At 41.6% G+C, this 12372-nt stretch overlaps 1 protein-coding gene across 7 annotated transcripts in view; it reads right to left on the bottom strand.

Annotated features, from left to right (window-relative positions):
• Nucleotides 1-12372, bottom strand: part of kazna (kazrin, periplakin interacting protein a) — a 226487-nt gene that overhangs the window by 10500 nt on the left and 203615 nt on the right. For 4 of the 7 annotated variants that reach the window (XM_042491186.2, XM_088082321.1, XM_088082322.1 and 1 more), the window contains 6 exons: nucleotides 8136-8272; nucleotides 6672-6842; nucleotides 6196-6279; nucleotides 4943-5132; nucleotides 2778-2914; nucleotides 2268-2391 (listed from right to left, as the gene is read on the bottom strand). In XM_042491186.2, the coding sequence (XP_042347120.1) occupies nucleotides 2268-2391; nucleotides 2778-2914; nucleotides 4943-5132; nucleotides 6196-6279; nucleotides 6672-6842; nucleotides 8136-8272 (843 nt within the window). The remainder of the gene's footprint in view (nucleotides 1-2267; nucleotides 2392-2777; nucleotides 2915-4942; nucleotides 5133-6195; nucleotides 6280-6671; nucleotides 6843-8135; nucleotides 8273-12372) is intronic. The other 3 variants (XM_042491182.2, XM_042491183.2, XM_088082320.1) reach the window with 3 other exon arrangements.

Below are 12372 nucleotides of genomic sequence, written 5' to 3'. Positions count from 1 at the left end.
AAAATAAAAAATAAAACAAAGAGACCGTGGCTCAAAACATAAAGATAATACAATGCTTCTCATCTGATATGTTTTTTTTCCCTCCCATCAGCAGAGGATGGTTAAATGAAAAAATTAAAATAGCCTAGATTTTCATACATTTCATTAAATAGTTAATGAAATAAACTGATTGAGCTGTTCGTCTTATACATACAATTTAATACATGATGACTTATCTATGAATTAGCTCAGTGATTCACCTCTAAATCCAATATCTGCAAGCCGAAACGCAGGCTGAGCTGAGGGTTAAACAGTAATCCCCCCGTTGCTTACACGGACGCTCTTTTTGACAAGCACTGTGGTTAAATACAGCTCCAATGTAATCTGTGACTCTATAGTGTTTCAGATGAGACTGACAAATACCCAGTGTTAGTTTAATAACAGGGAGAGAAAAGATTTCCTGGGGGTGGCAGTGCAGACTCTGGCTCAGTCCAGTGAAAGGATGAAAATAATCCAATGTCTATAGACATTCTTTTGCTTGAAGAAACGCTATTAACCTTTGGCACAAAGTTAATTGCTTTTTTTCAACAGTGGCCTGAACTCTGCATCTGAATTTGGGGGTCATGGGAGAAGGTATGCATTTGCTTCAGTTTGATTAGCCTAATTTTTAACCTCTTGGGTTGGCACTCGTTATTGTTATAACAGTTCATTTAATGTCAGTTCCACGCTCCAAGCCTCTAAACTGAAGTTCTGATTTTCTGGTAAAATGACCTAAATCCTGATGCTTGGAAAAGTCTTGACCATCAGTCTAATATCTGCAGTGTTAGTAAAATTGATCTTTATGCTCTCACTTATGCTATGATTTCTCTAAGCCTTCTTTTTCCCAGAATAATTCTACTCCCAACAACCTTTTAAAGTATTATTAAAACGATAGCTACAAGCTACTGTACGATCCTACAGAAAGAAAAAGGTACAAAGCCTCATGAATAAGTGGAGTAAAGATTTAATCATTCAAAGTGTAGCGCTGGGTTTTCTTTGTTACTGTTGACTTTGCTGACCTTTAATATTTCAAATGTAATTTTGCATAAAGAGCCTTGCAGGTGCAGATTAAAGCGTTCTATGTTTAGTTTGGGATGTTAAGCTCTTAAACATTAAACATTTTTTTTTCTTCTGAATAACAAATCTAATAAGTTAATTTGAAAATGGAGGAAATCATGAATAAACATCATGAAATCAGCAACTGACCTCTCTTTTTCTTTTTTTCTTTTTTTTTAAAGAAACACCTCCTCGACAACATACCCAGAGAAAGACTGTTTAGTAGGGTTTTGTTCAACATGCATTTGGGGACTGGGGCTATGTGCATGCATGTCACACATGTACCTTCAGCATGTACCTTCTATCTGAGCAGATAGAAAACACATTTCTTACATTTCCTGTTTGGCTTCATGTTGCCGTGGAACAAACTGTTCTGCATAGAAAGTTTATTCCTCGCTTAGCAGTGTCTTTGAAGTCTCATTTGAGCGAACATCAAGGAGTGCACAGTTTTCTTGGCGGTTGAGGGATGTGTTGTACAACCGAATTAGAGGCGGATTTGAGGAGTCTGCATGTTGCCGACAGGAAACTGTTCTCGTCATGGCAGTGTGGAAGGAGGGGGATATGGACCAGGCAGGACAATTAGGGAGGAGTTCAAGTTAAAAGGTAGTGAGAGGAGGGGAGTACATGTCAAAAAAATAACAAAAGGCATTCAGGACAAGGAGACATTTACAAGCACAAAGTGCACATCAACTGTTATTTACAAGTACAGCAGTCCTTCAAGTTTCCAGTTGAGTGAAAACAAAAAGTTAAAATGTAAAGAACAATTAAAAGATCCAATAACACAGCCGTTTTGAAGGGCAGATACAATAGAACATATCCACATGGTCGCTGTGTCACACCGTCCACTCTATTTACAGGACTGTACATACATACAGGTGCAATTTGCTCGTTAAGGTTTACACTTCAGCGAAGCAAGACGCGCCTCCGGCTCCTGACATGGCCTCTGACCGTGGATGACATGCAGGCACTCTCACACACATGAGTATGCATGTGTGTGAGAGTGCCGAGGCACACGCATTACTGTATCTGTACACGCTGACATCAAACACACACCCATCCTCTCACACACACACACGCACACAACACAACGCTGTCCTCTGTTAACGGCCACAAAGGCTCTCCAGGTGGTTCGCTCGCACACGTGCTTTACCAGTCTGCATCTTCCTCTATGTAATAATCAGGCGTTGAAGTACCATCAAACAAACCAGGGTCAAGGGACTTGCGCTGCTTTCCCCGGGCAAAGACACGAGACAGAGAGCCAAGCCCCATCTTCTCTTTCTTCTTCTTACGCTTCGCCTCCTCCAGATCTTCTAGGGACTGAGAGAAGAGAAAGAATGAGGGAGCAGGGGGAAGGAGAGGATGAAGAGATGAGCAGAAGGACAGAGAGATATAGAAGCAGAGAGAAGTCAGTGAAGTGGTGCAGAGTGCGCGATAAAGACCAGGAGAGATAAAGATCACAACACAAAAGGGAAGTGTCACTTGACATGCTGCCAGGCATGCACGTATTCAACGACCACAAACTGGTTTTCACATAAATTCAAGTCACAGCTGCAGAGTGAGTACACGACAGACTGCGTGGGACAAACATGATTTCAGCCAGAAAGATGGCGGGAGGAAACGACAGCGGCCAGGGAGCAGGACAGTCGGCAGTTACTACAGTGGAGCTGATTACGTGGGAGGGTGCGGTGGTGGGCAGCTCTTACATTGCAGAGGGAGTGAGTCCGATGGCGTGGTGAGTTGATGTCGCTGGGTGTGGATGACCGGTCTCCCTCCACCGCCGAGGCGTCGGAGATGATGGAGGGCTGACGCGAGTGGCACGGGCTCACCCGCACGGCAGCCACTAAACGGGATGAGAGGGAAGACAGAGAAGACTTGTTTTCTTTTTGGGGTGTGAAAATCTGGTTCCTACGCCACAACATCCTTAAATGAAAATATAGTTAAAAAGACCCTGACTAAAAGCCTGAAATTATTTGCAATCATCTGCAGTTGCCAAGCAACAGTGAAAACAGCTTCACAGAGTGTGAGCGAGTGTGTATGTGTACCAGTGAGACTGATACATACAGTACAGCCAATTGCATAGCAATTTGGGGGTTCGTGACTGTTAACACGTTGTCACACTTTGTCTGCTTCTCCCTCCAGATGTCCATAATTAGTCAGTAACCTGTCTGAACCCGAGGCTGCCCTTTAAAATAGCTTGAGGAGGACTGAGATAGACTCCTTCTCTTGTGGAAGCAAGGTTAATTTGTGTAGAACTTTCTTTTTAGGCTGAGAGGTGCCAGTCTTTCCCCTAAGTTTGTATATGTTGTTTTGTGTCATCTCAGGCTCACGGCTTCTGTGTGGTTGGCTCATACACTTTGATGACACTTCAAACCCGGATTCTGAGAGGAGGAGATTATTTAAAAGAATTCTTCAACCCCAGATGACCATTTGTGCATCAATAACTGACCCCCGTCTTACACTGAATTCATGAAAAAGGATAAATGAACTTAAGTAATTTGCATGGAACAACAGCAAAACTACATCAGCACATCCATTTACAAACTCTCACAGAGCTCGTGCAGTACAATCCAAGTCCCATTTGTCCAGTGATGTGTTCAGTACTTCCCAAACAGACATTCCTGTCTTACAGGGAACTGAACTAAAAGTGAAACTTGTCTCTGCTCTCTTCAAAGCCAGACTCCATTGACTACGACAGTAATTTTACATTGCTGAACACTGGAGCTGCAGGTCTGCTACTGCCTCGATTTGTTAACTTGTTTGTGTATTTATGTGGCTTTTAAGTTTTAAAGGGTTAGTTCGAACTCACCAAAGTCTCATAATAGCAGAAATGACCTTTTAATTGAGGCAGCTGTTGACCTGCAGCTCTCGTGTTTAGCGGACTAAAATTGCAGTTTTTGTCAATGCAGTCTGTCTTTGAAGAGAGCATTGATAAGTTTCACTCTCAGTTCAGTTCCCTGTCAGAAAGGGCATTTAGTTTGAGAAGTACTGAGCACACAACTGAATAAATTACACTTGGATTATATTGCACAAGTTGTATGAATTTGTAAACAAATGATTTGATATAGTTTTGCCATTGTTATATGCAGTTGCCAAGTGTTTCTTTAACAATAATGTTACTTCAGGATTATAGTTATTTCATAAAAACAAATATTTTGTCCAAAACTGGCTTGCTCCACTGCTGCAATGCAACACAGGAAAAGAAAGGACACAGTTCTATTTTTCAGCCAAGAGGAGCAACAAAAGTCAAAGTGAATGAGCTTTGCAAGTTATAGCTGCCTGTTCACTCTGTTCTGTGATTTCAAATGGGAGTCAATGACTATTTCGGCTTACAGTTTGCACTTCAGCTGCAAATGTCAGCCTGTAGCATAAACCACAGATCACTTATAAGTAGTGACAGAGAATGTTGTTTCCACATCATTTGTTGGTATGTCTGCACACAATTCAGTTAAATGGTGAAGCTACAAATGTTGAGAGAAGCCTGAAAGTAGAAAGTAGAAATAAGGGCCAAAAAGAAAGAGCTGAAATCCCCCCCGGCAAAATATACAACAAAATACAAACAAAAACAGTTTCCCTTAGAACTTGGGTGTGAAATTACACTTGAACAGACAGCAGCAACACTTAACACCCAACTGATCGTCAGCTGCAACCATTCTCAAATGTAGAGAAAATATTTGTGTGCGGCAAAGACGAATGGAAGCTGTAAAGCCAAAAATACGTTCACTGTAACTGCTACATAAAGCGCATGAAATGTAACGACCGGAGCATCATCAGTGGCCAAGAATGTGGTCGTACTGAGCAGATGGCGGGAGTGAATGTGTGTGAAGCAGGTTCACATGCAGGTACGGCACGTGTGCTCACGTCAGCCTACCTTGTCTGTCAGTGGGATGCCCTGTGTGGACGTAGAGAGTCTGCTGACTCTGTCTGATCGCTGCTGTCAGTGGAAGGTCAGCCTGCATTACCCACTCCTGGTTGTTGCCGTTGACAACCGTCTCCGTGGGCATGGCCAGAGAGTGGCGCTTGGGCACGTCCTTGGTCAGGGTGGCTAGTGACTGTTTGGCCTTAAGAGGGTAAACAGACGGATGCAATCAGTCAAAGCAGAATCACATCAGGCAGCAATCCTGGAGGGAAGTTATTTCTGAGTCATTTTTCAGTTGGTGTTTTATTGTTATCATTTTTATGTATGTGTCATATGTGTGCCCACATGTGCGGTTTGAATTCTGCATCCAGGATCCAAAAACCTCTGAGTGCATGCGGACAAATGAGCTCTCCCCTGGGCTCCTCATGTGGTTGTTGTCTCATGAAAAATGCAGCTGTATTCATGTTCGTCTTTTGTTGTGTAAAATCTCTCGTTGCCACTCCAGAGAGTGTGGAGAAGAAAAAAAAAACAAAACAGAATATCTGGAGGAGGTGTTTGCTGTTTGCTTCCCTTTCGGGGGGAGGAAGTTAGAGGTTGGCGGAGTGTAAAAATGGAGAAAATGGAAATAACGAAGCTTTTCTAGAGGTTTAATGAATACGTTTGCACCGTAGGGCCTTGTCACAAAGCACTTCCAAGCAATTCTCCATCTTCTAACAGCAACCACAATAAACTGCTGGAGCCTTGGGAGGTGTGTTTGTGCAAGTGTATTTTGAGTCTGTCAAAATTTGTGTATGTTTTCTGATTAGCCTTGACATGTCAGTGTTTTACAAACGCTTGAAATCTTGTTATTGTGCGTGTCTTATCATCATGCCAAGCGACAGCAGGCTGCAAATCAACGCCGGCACAATCAGCTCTGCAATCATGTCGACCTACCAGCGGTCAAACGATTATCAATCACAGTCTTTGACATGCAAAACAGAATACAATCACAAACCTTTGGAGTAATCATTAGTTGAATAAGAATATTTACCCCAAAGCATTTCTTTTGCTCCATTAAAAACATTCAAATCAATCACTGCAGGAATCCGTGGGATCACTGGTGTTAGGATCACTGGGATCAGTCAGGGGCGGCTGAGGGTTAGTCAAAAACGTGCAGCTGAGAGGGGGGGGGGGCTTTCCAAAATGACAATTCACAAGTAGGAGAGATTTCCAGGGAGTGGGAGGATCAAGAAAGGTCAAATTTCAAAGCTGAGGGCCCATCTTACCGCCATGACCCTAGGAGAGTAGTCCCTGTCCGCAACGCGCTCAAACACCCGGAACTCCATTCTCTGATTGACACAGTTACTCATCTGGGGGGTTGAAGACATGACGGATGGCTGTACTGTACATTTAAAAGCTTTCTGCGTTTGATTATGTGCAGTACACCCAAAATAGTGACAGACAGGCGTGTTGTACACCAACGAAACACTATTAACACTTGTGCATTCATATTTGTATTTGTATACACTAGTAATATCTACTTTTCACCGTTCTTGTCAGTAATTTCAACATATACAATACATATGTGTCCATGCCTTAAAAACTCCTGCTGACTGTAATTTACACACTAAACATAAAGAAAAAGTTTACAATGGCAAAGCAAGCGATGTTTTAAAAAAACATTACTGGCATTGAGTCTCTCCGCCTGCCTGCCTGCCTCTCTGTCAGTCTAGTTAGCCCCCTGTCTGTTTTTCTGTCTCACCATGGCCAGTTCAGCCTCCAGCTCCTTGATACGGTTCTCCTTGAGGTCAAGCTGGGAGCGCAGCATGCCCGTATGCTCTGTGGCCTCCTTGGTTTGCCGCCGCAGGTCCCACTTCTCTCTCTCCAGCAGGTCCTTCTCCTTGGCCAGTGCCTTCACCGCATCCTCGCTCTCCTAGTACACACAGAGATCCTGATGGATTGGTTCACACATTGAGCACATCTTTAAAAACTGAGCGATTGAGTCAAAACTGCTCAGTAATTGAACTGAAACAAATTTCAGTCAGGGCAAAAGGTTTTTCCAGAAAAGGAGAAGGGTCTAAATTGCGAATTTTACTACTTACTGTGTTGTTTTGTCAGTGATTATGCAATTATTGTTTTGCTTGAGATGACATTAAAGGTCTAATGTGTAGGATTGAGTGGCATCTAGCGGTGAGGTTGCAGAACTGAAACTTCCCCCATGTGCCAAGCATGAACAAGGGTGACCCATTAATGGAAATGGCCCTATCTACTGCCGGTGTTTGATCAGTCCTTTCTGGGCTACTGTTGTTACAACATGGTGGACTTGATGAAAGAGGACCTGTATGTAGATATGAACAGCTCATTCTCAGGTAATAAATACACATTGGTTCTTATTTTCAGGTGATTATAAACTAATAAAACATTGCGATGAGTATTATTTACTGATTCTGATGATAGATACCCCTCAAGTGGTGCTAACAGCACAACAACAGTGCTAACAGAGCTTACAATGTTAACCTGGAGGGGAATTGGAGGGTGGGCGCTCCTCTTCTGCCATCTCGATATCAGCAGTAACGCCTTTTAAGTGCAGTGAGGAGTATCGGTGATTAGCTAGCCAGTAAGATGTGTGTGCAGGATTACTGCACACACACACACAGGGGGAGTGGGACTTCATTCTCAGGTCAGGACGCCATTATTCCACTATATCTTTACATAGCAAATACTTGTTTGCTGCTATACTTATATCTTGAATAGTGCATAGAGCTCTTTTAAGGCTAAAACAGTCCCTTGCTCGTAAATGTTAAGTCATAGATAGTACGACATGTTCTCTTGATGTCTATACTTGAAAATGAGATCATATAATACAACAGCAATGCACATACCAGAACATCTCATCTTAATGCCAAGGGAAACTCATTGTTACTAAAATTACATGTGCAAAAATGTGGTCATTTCTCTTTACACTTGAGTAGATCAATACCCTGACACATCTATAAAATATTTCTTTCAACTGCATGCAGATATATTTTGTTTTAAAGTCTAACTGTGAGGACCAAAGAAAGTCCTCACTTATTTAAATAACCGGTTGCTGTTGCTTGGACGGGCCTTTTTGTGCTTATGTGCATCCAGCCAACACAGTATGAAACAAGGAGAGCCTCTTTAAATGGATTTTTTTTCTGCATGCACTTGTGCGTGACTGTTTATGGTCAGAGCATGTGTGCCATACTTTTCTGTGCTGCTCATAGTTGCGTATGAAGTCGCGGAGCTGCTCCTCCCGGCTCTCTAGTGTGGCATAAAGCTGCTGCATCTGGTTCACCAGGTCTGCTTTCTCTGCCTTCAGACGCTTACGGTCCGACTTCATGGCTACAAGAAATGATGACAGAGTGAGAAAGAGAGAGAAAGAAAGAGAGGGGGGGGGGGTTGTTAGTTATCGGACCTAGTATCTGTGTGTTGGTGTGTCTGACAAAGCATACATTTACATGTAAAGGAGGAAATAACTATGGATTACTTAACATATTGGTGGTGGTGAGTTAAATCATACACATTTTTAGAGAAAATAGCATCCTTGTGTTTTGGACAGAGCTGGTTACATCATAATTGCTAGAAGGAAAACATGTCATGTGTGTCTATTCCCACAGAGCAAATAAATAACAATGACAAATGCTTCCAACGTTACTGAGGAATGATGTTAGTGAGCAAAACGCTTTACAACGTCAGCTAGGTCTTCTCAAAATTAGTGAGTGTCGTGTCTTGTCTTTTTGTCAAAGCAATTGCACATATAGATATATTAAGCACAAATATGTAAATTAAGAAGTAAAATTCCTTTAACCCTGTGTAAGCTCAAGCATTTTTCCTTTTCTTGTGCTGCTTCCCGATGACTTTCACAACTACTGAAACCCCTAAACCCTGAGCAAATTGGTGTGATTTCTTTCAAAAAGATGGGGGGGAAAGGCAACGAGCAACTGCAATATGCAACCAAACTGCAAATTGCAAGAAATCATCAGATTTAGATCATTATTTTTTAAAAAGCTAGGGAAGAGAAAGATGCCCATAGAAAAAAAAGAAAAAAATCTGGGCAAAAGCTATATTTTTAATGATCATAATTATGTACTTAAAATTATTTTACAAACTCAATAATAATAATAATAATAGTAATAATAATAATTTTAATTAAAAATATTATTTTTTGGGTCATTTCTTCTTCTGTTACTCGTTGCCTTCTTCCCATGTTTTTGCTCAGGTTTCAAAGGGTTCCATATAAAGACCTCATATTGGTCTGCTTACACATTTTGAGGTGGTTCATATTCGAGTATTTATTCATTTGTATTATTTTGTGATTCAGTTTGTAGCAGTTTCATCATGAAGAATAATTAAGTAATGAGGTTCTCTCAGACACCTGCTGCTCTAATGTGGTGTGGCTGCGTGTTGATAAAGGGGTGAATCACACATGAACCCTCCCGTCAATCTCCTCTCTGCTGCCGGATTCTTTAGAGGCTGGGTCTCTCTTTTCATCTATCTCTCTGCCACACGCTCTCTCTAATCCTCTGGCATCTCGCCCACGCATCATGATAAATAATATGGTTCATTGTAGTTATTCACAGAATCTCTAATTTCCTCAAAGACAACATATCCTTTCTCTCTCCTCTGCATCTCCTGCTTTCTCTTGATTTTGTCTCCCTCCTCGTTCAAGGCTGTTTTCCAGACATCAGCTTAAAGCCGAATCCCCCTCCAGACAGCTTTCCAAACTGACAATATATGCTTTATTTACATTTTGTGTATTCTCAGCGTGTCTGTCCACCTTTGTCTTCTTCACTTTGACATATATTTCCTCACAGCACAGCAGCTCTGACTGCTGGAGGTTTCATAACATCACACGCCTCTCTGTTTCCCTCTCGATGCTTGTTATCATGTGTTCACCTTTCTTTGCCTTCTCGCTTTTTTTCCCCTCCGAGCCAGCTGTGTGTCATTAATTAACTTATATCACAGCCTGGTTAATTGCGTGACATTCACAAGTTGTTGTTTGGGGAGCACGCTCAGGCAAGTGGAATGGAGATTCACCCTCTCGTTTCCTCTCCTCCTTTTTTCTCCTGTCACCCTTTCATATCTCTCCCTTTCACCCGTTCTTCAGGAGGTGGATTTCCCGAGCAAAAATGATTTTCAAGCCAAACTAGCCGGCGTATGAAGACAAGAAACATCTCTTATTGGCCAAGAGAAACAGGAAACCTCGCAGCACCTGCCTCAGGAAGTGAAATCAAAGCCGTCTTTGAGATGAGCCAAAAACACTGCTGCTGCCTCACATCCTGCACCTGTGACCGTTTGGCAACATCAACCCTCCTGGTGTCGGATATAAGAAAGCCCTCACTGTGACTTGCTAAAAGGGTCCATTCACTTTTGCAAATCATGTTAGCACTGTTACTTACCATTTATAACCTATGTATGAACACTTTAATCACAGAAGATGCCCCCGGGGCAGTTACCTAAAGAACGTAGGTGAGATAGGAAGCGCTAGAATCGCTCCACCTGCTGACAGCCATATTAATGACTAACATACTCTGTGGCTCGCTCCAAGCCTCAAAGAATTATTACCAGATGAAAGAAGAGGGAACCACCTGGGAACCATACAGAGTTGAAGCTAATGTGTGTGGAGCTAGAGGAGGAGGAAGACATGGAGAGGAAGCTGTTGAAAAGGCTTCAATTTAATAGTCTTTTCATGGAGGAATGATATCTGTGCAGGCACCTTTATAATATGAATATATTTCACTTTGGTACTTGCCCTCTGTGTCTACAATGTGGATCGGCAGTTATCTTTGTGCAGAATTATGTGTTCCTGCATGCAGACCCCTGAAATACTAAAAGCAAAAGAGGAGCAGATCAGGACTCATGCAGAATAAACATTCACTATCAAAAGTCCGAGCCACTGTTCCCACAGCTCAATGTTAAAGACAAAAACACCTGCATATATCACAAGCTTTTGGCACACTCTAAAATCTGCATAAGTGGTTTTTAGCTCACAACACAAAGGCTCTTCTGCTACCAAAGCCCTCATGCTTTAAAGTAGTTCAATGTGAGCCTCGGCTACTGCAGTGGGCTAAAAGCCTTTGTCTGCTAGGCTCTTCTATGATACTTTGCTGCTGGAGAGCTTAGATTGCTTGTAACAAGTGGGCCAAATTATTAGTTAGGACGTTCCTACTGGCTGGAGTCACTTTTGTATGACAAATAACTTCCTGTAAAATGTGCTTATTTGTTTTTTTCTGACACTTCGATGAGAAAGCTGACAAACAGAAAATTGTTGGGTCCTCAGTGGTTCATTTGAAGAGGGTTACGGCGCTATATAGCATCACAAAGGATTCATTTTTTTTAATTGCTTTTTAAGAGTTCCTTTCTTATTCTTTCCCCAGCAAACTAAACTAAATGTGTTTTTGTTCTGTTGAAACTTTTTCAAAAAAAGCTCAAAGAATTACTCTTTTTATTTTGTCTGATGCTGATGATCATGGTTCTTACAACACAGTTTAAAGGGGCTTTTTTTTTTTCAAGTAGTTAGTTGTTATGCTAAGTTAAGCTCATCAGCTGCTGGCTCCAGCTTTACATTTAGCGCATCTGAGAGTGGTATTAATGTTCTTATTCATCTCCCCACAAGAAAGTGAAACTGAAAGTACATTTCTTAATTATTCTTTAAATAAATAAATGTTTAGATAAATATGGGCAAAAGTTTAAATAAAGAGACACATACATATATATTGGATATATATGAGATAACATAATTAATGAGTTGATGTTTGTTGGTCAGAATAGCAAAGGAGAGGCAACAGGGGGTCATTGCGAGCTGGTTACTAATTGAGCCGCTGTATTCTTCTCTAAAACTAGTCCTATTGGTGTTATATATTTGTCTGATTTTGTTTTTGATTTTGATTTTGTAGTCTGTTTGTTCAGTGTTGTTAGTGTATTATTTGTCATTCTGCTGCCTCTTCCTCATACTGGTAGGGTTGGGATATGTTCCAGTCAAATTATAGCACAGGAGGACACTTTTCTTGTATGTGCTAGTGCTTTTTTCCTGCTGAGAAAACATGTCACCACAGGAACCCCTTTTTGTAAGTGACATGAATTCAAGCTGACCAGAGCTGTCGTCGTTTGTGAAAAAGCAAATTACAAGCTGGTAACAGCTACCTTTCAAGCCTACAGGGGGTCATTGTTTGATACTCCAAGGAAAGATATTTGGTTGGCTACCACTTTAAAACACTACATGAATGTATCACGTTATGAGGCCAAACTCTCTGTGTGTAATTCCAGCGATAATCAAGTGTCAAACATTATTCGGCTCCAGGAAAAAGATGCTTTGATGATCCTTGAATGTGGAGAAACAAAATCAAATTCAACCGTCTCTTTTGCTGCGGTTCCTACCTATCACTGTGCAACGCTTTTCACATCCCACTCACAGCTCCTCTCTGGTTAAATTACAACCCTCA

Source organism: Plectropomus leopardus, chromosome 9 (genome assembly GCF_026936395.1).
Source record: "Plectropomus leopardus strain MGB_pleo_1.0 chromosome 9, ASM2693639v1, whole genome shotgun sequence".
Taxonomy (NCBI): domain Eukaryota; kingdom Metazoa; phylum Chordata; class Actinopteri; order Perciformes; family Serranidae; genus Plectropomus; species Plectropomus leopardus.
This window is presented reverse-complemented; position numbering and strand designations above follow the sequence as displayed.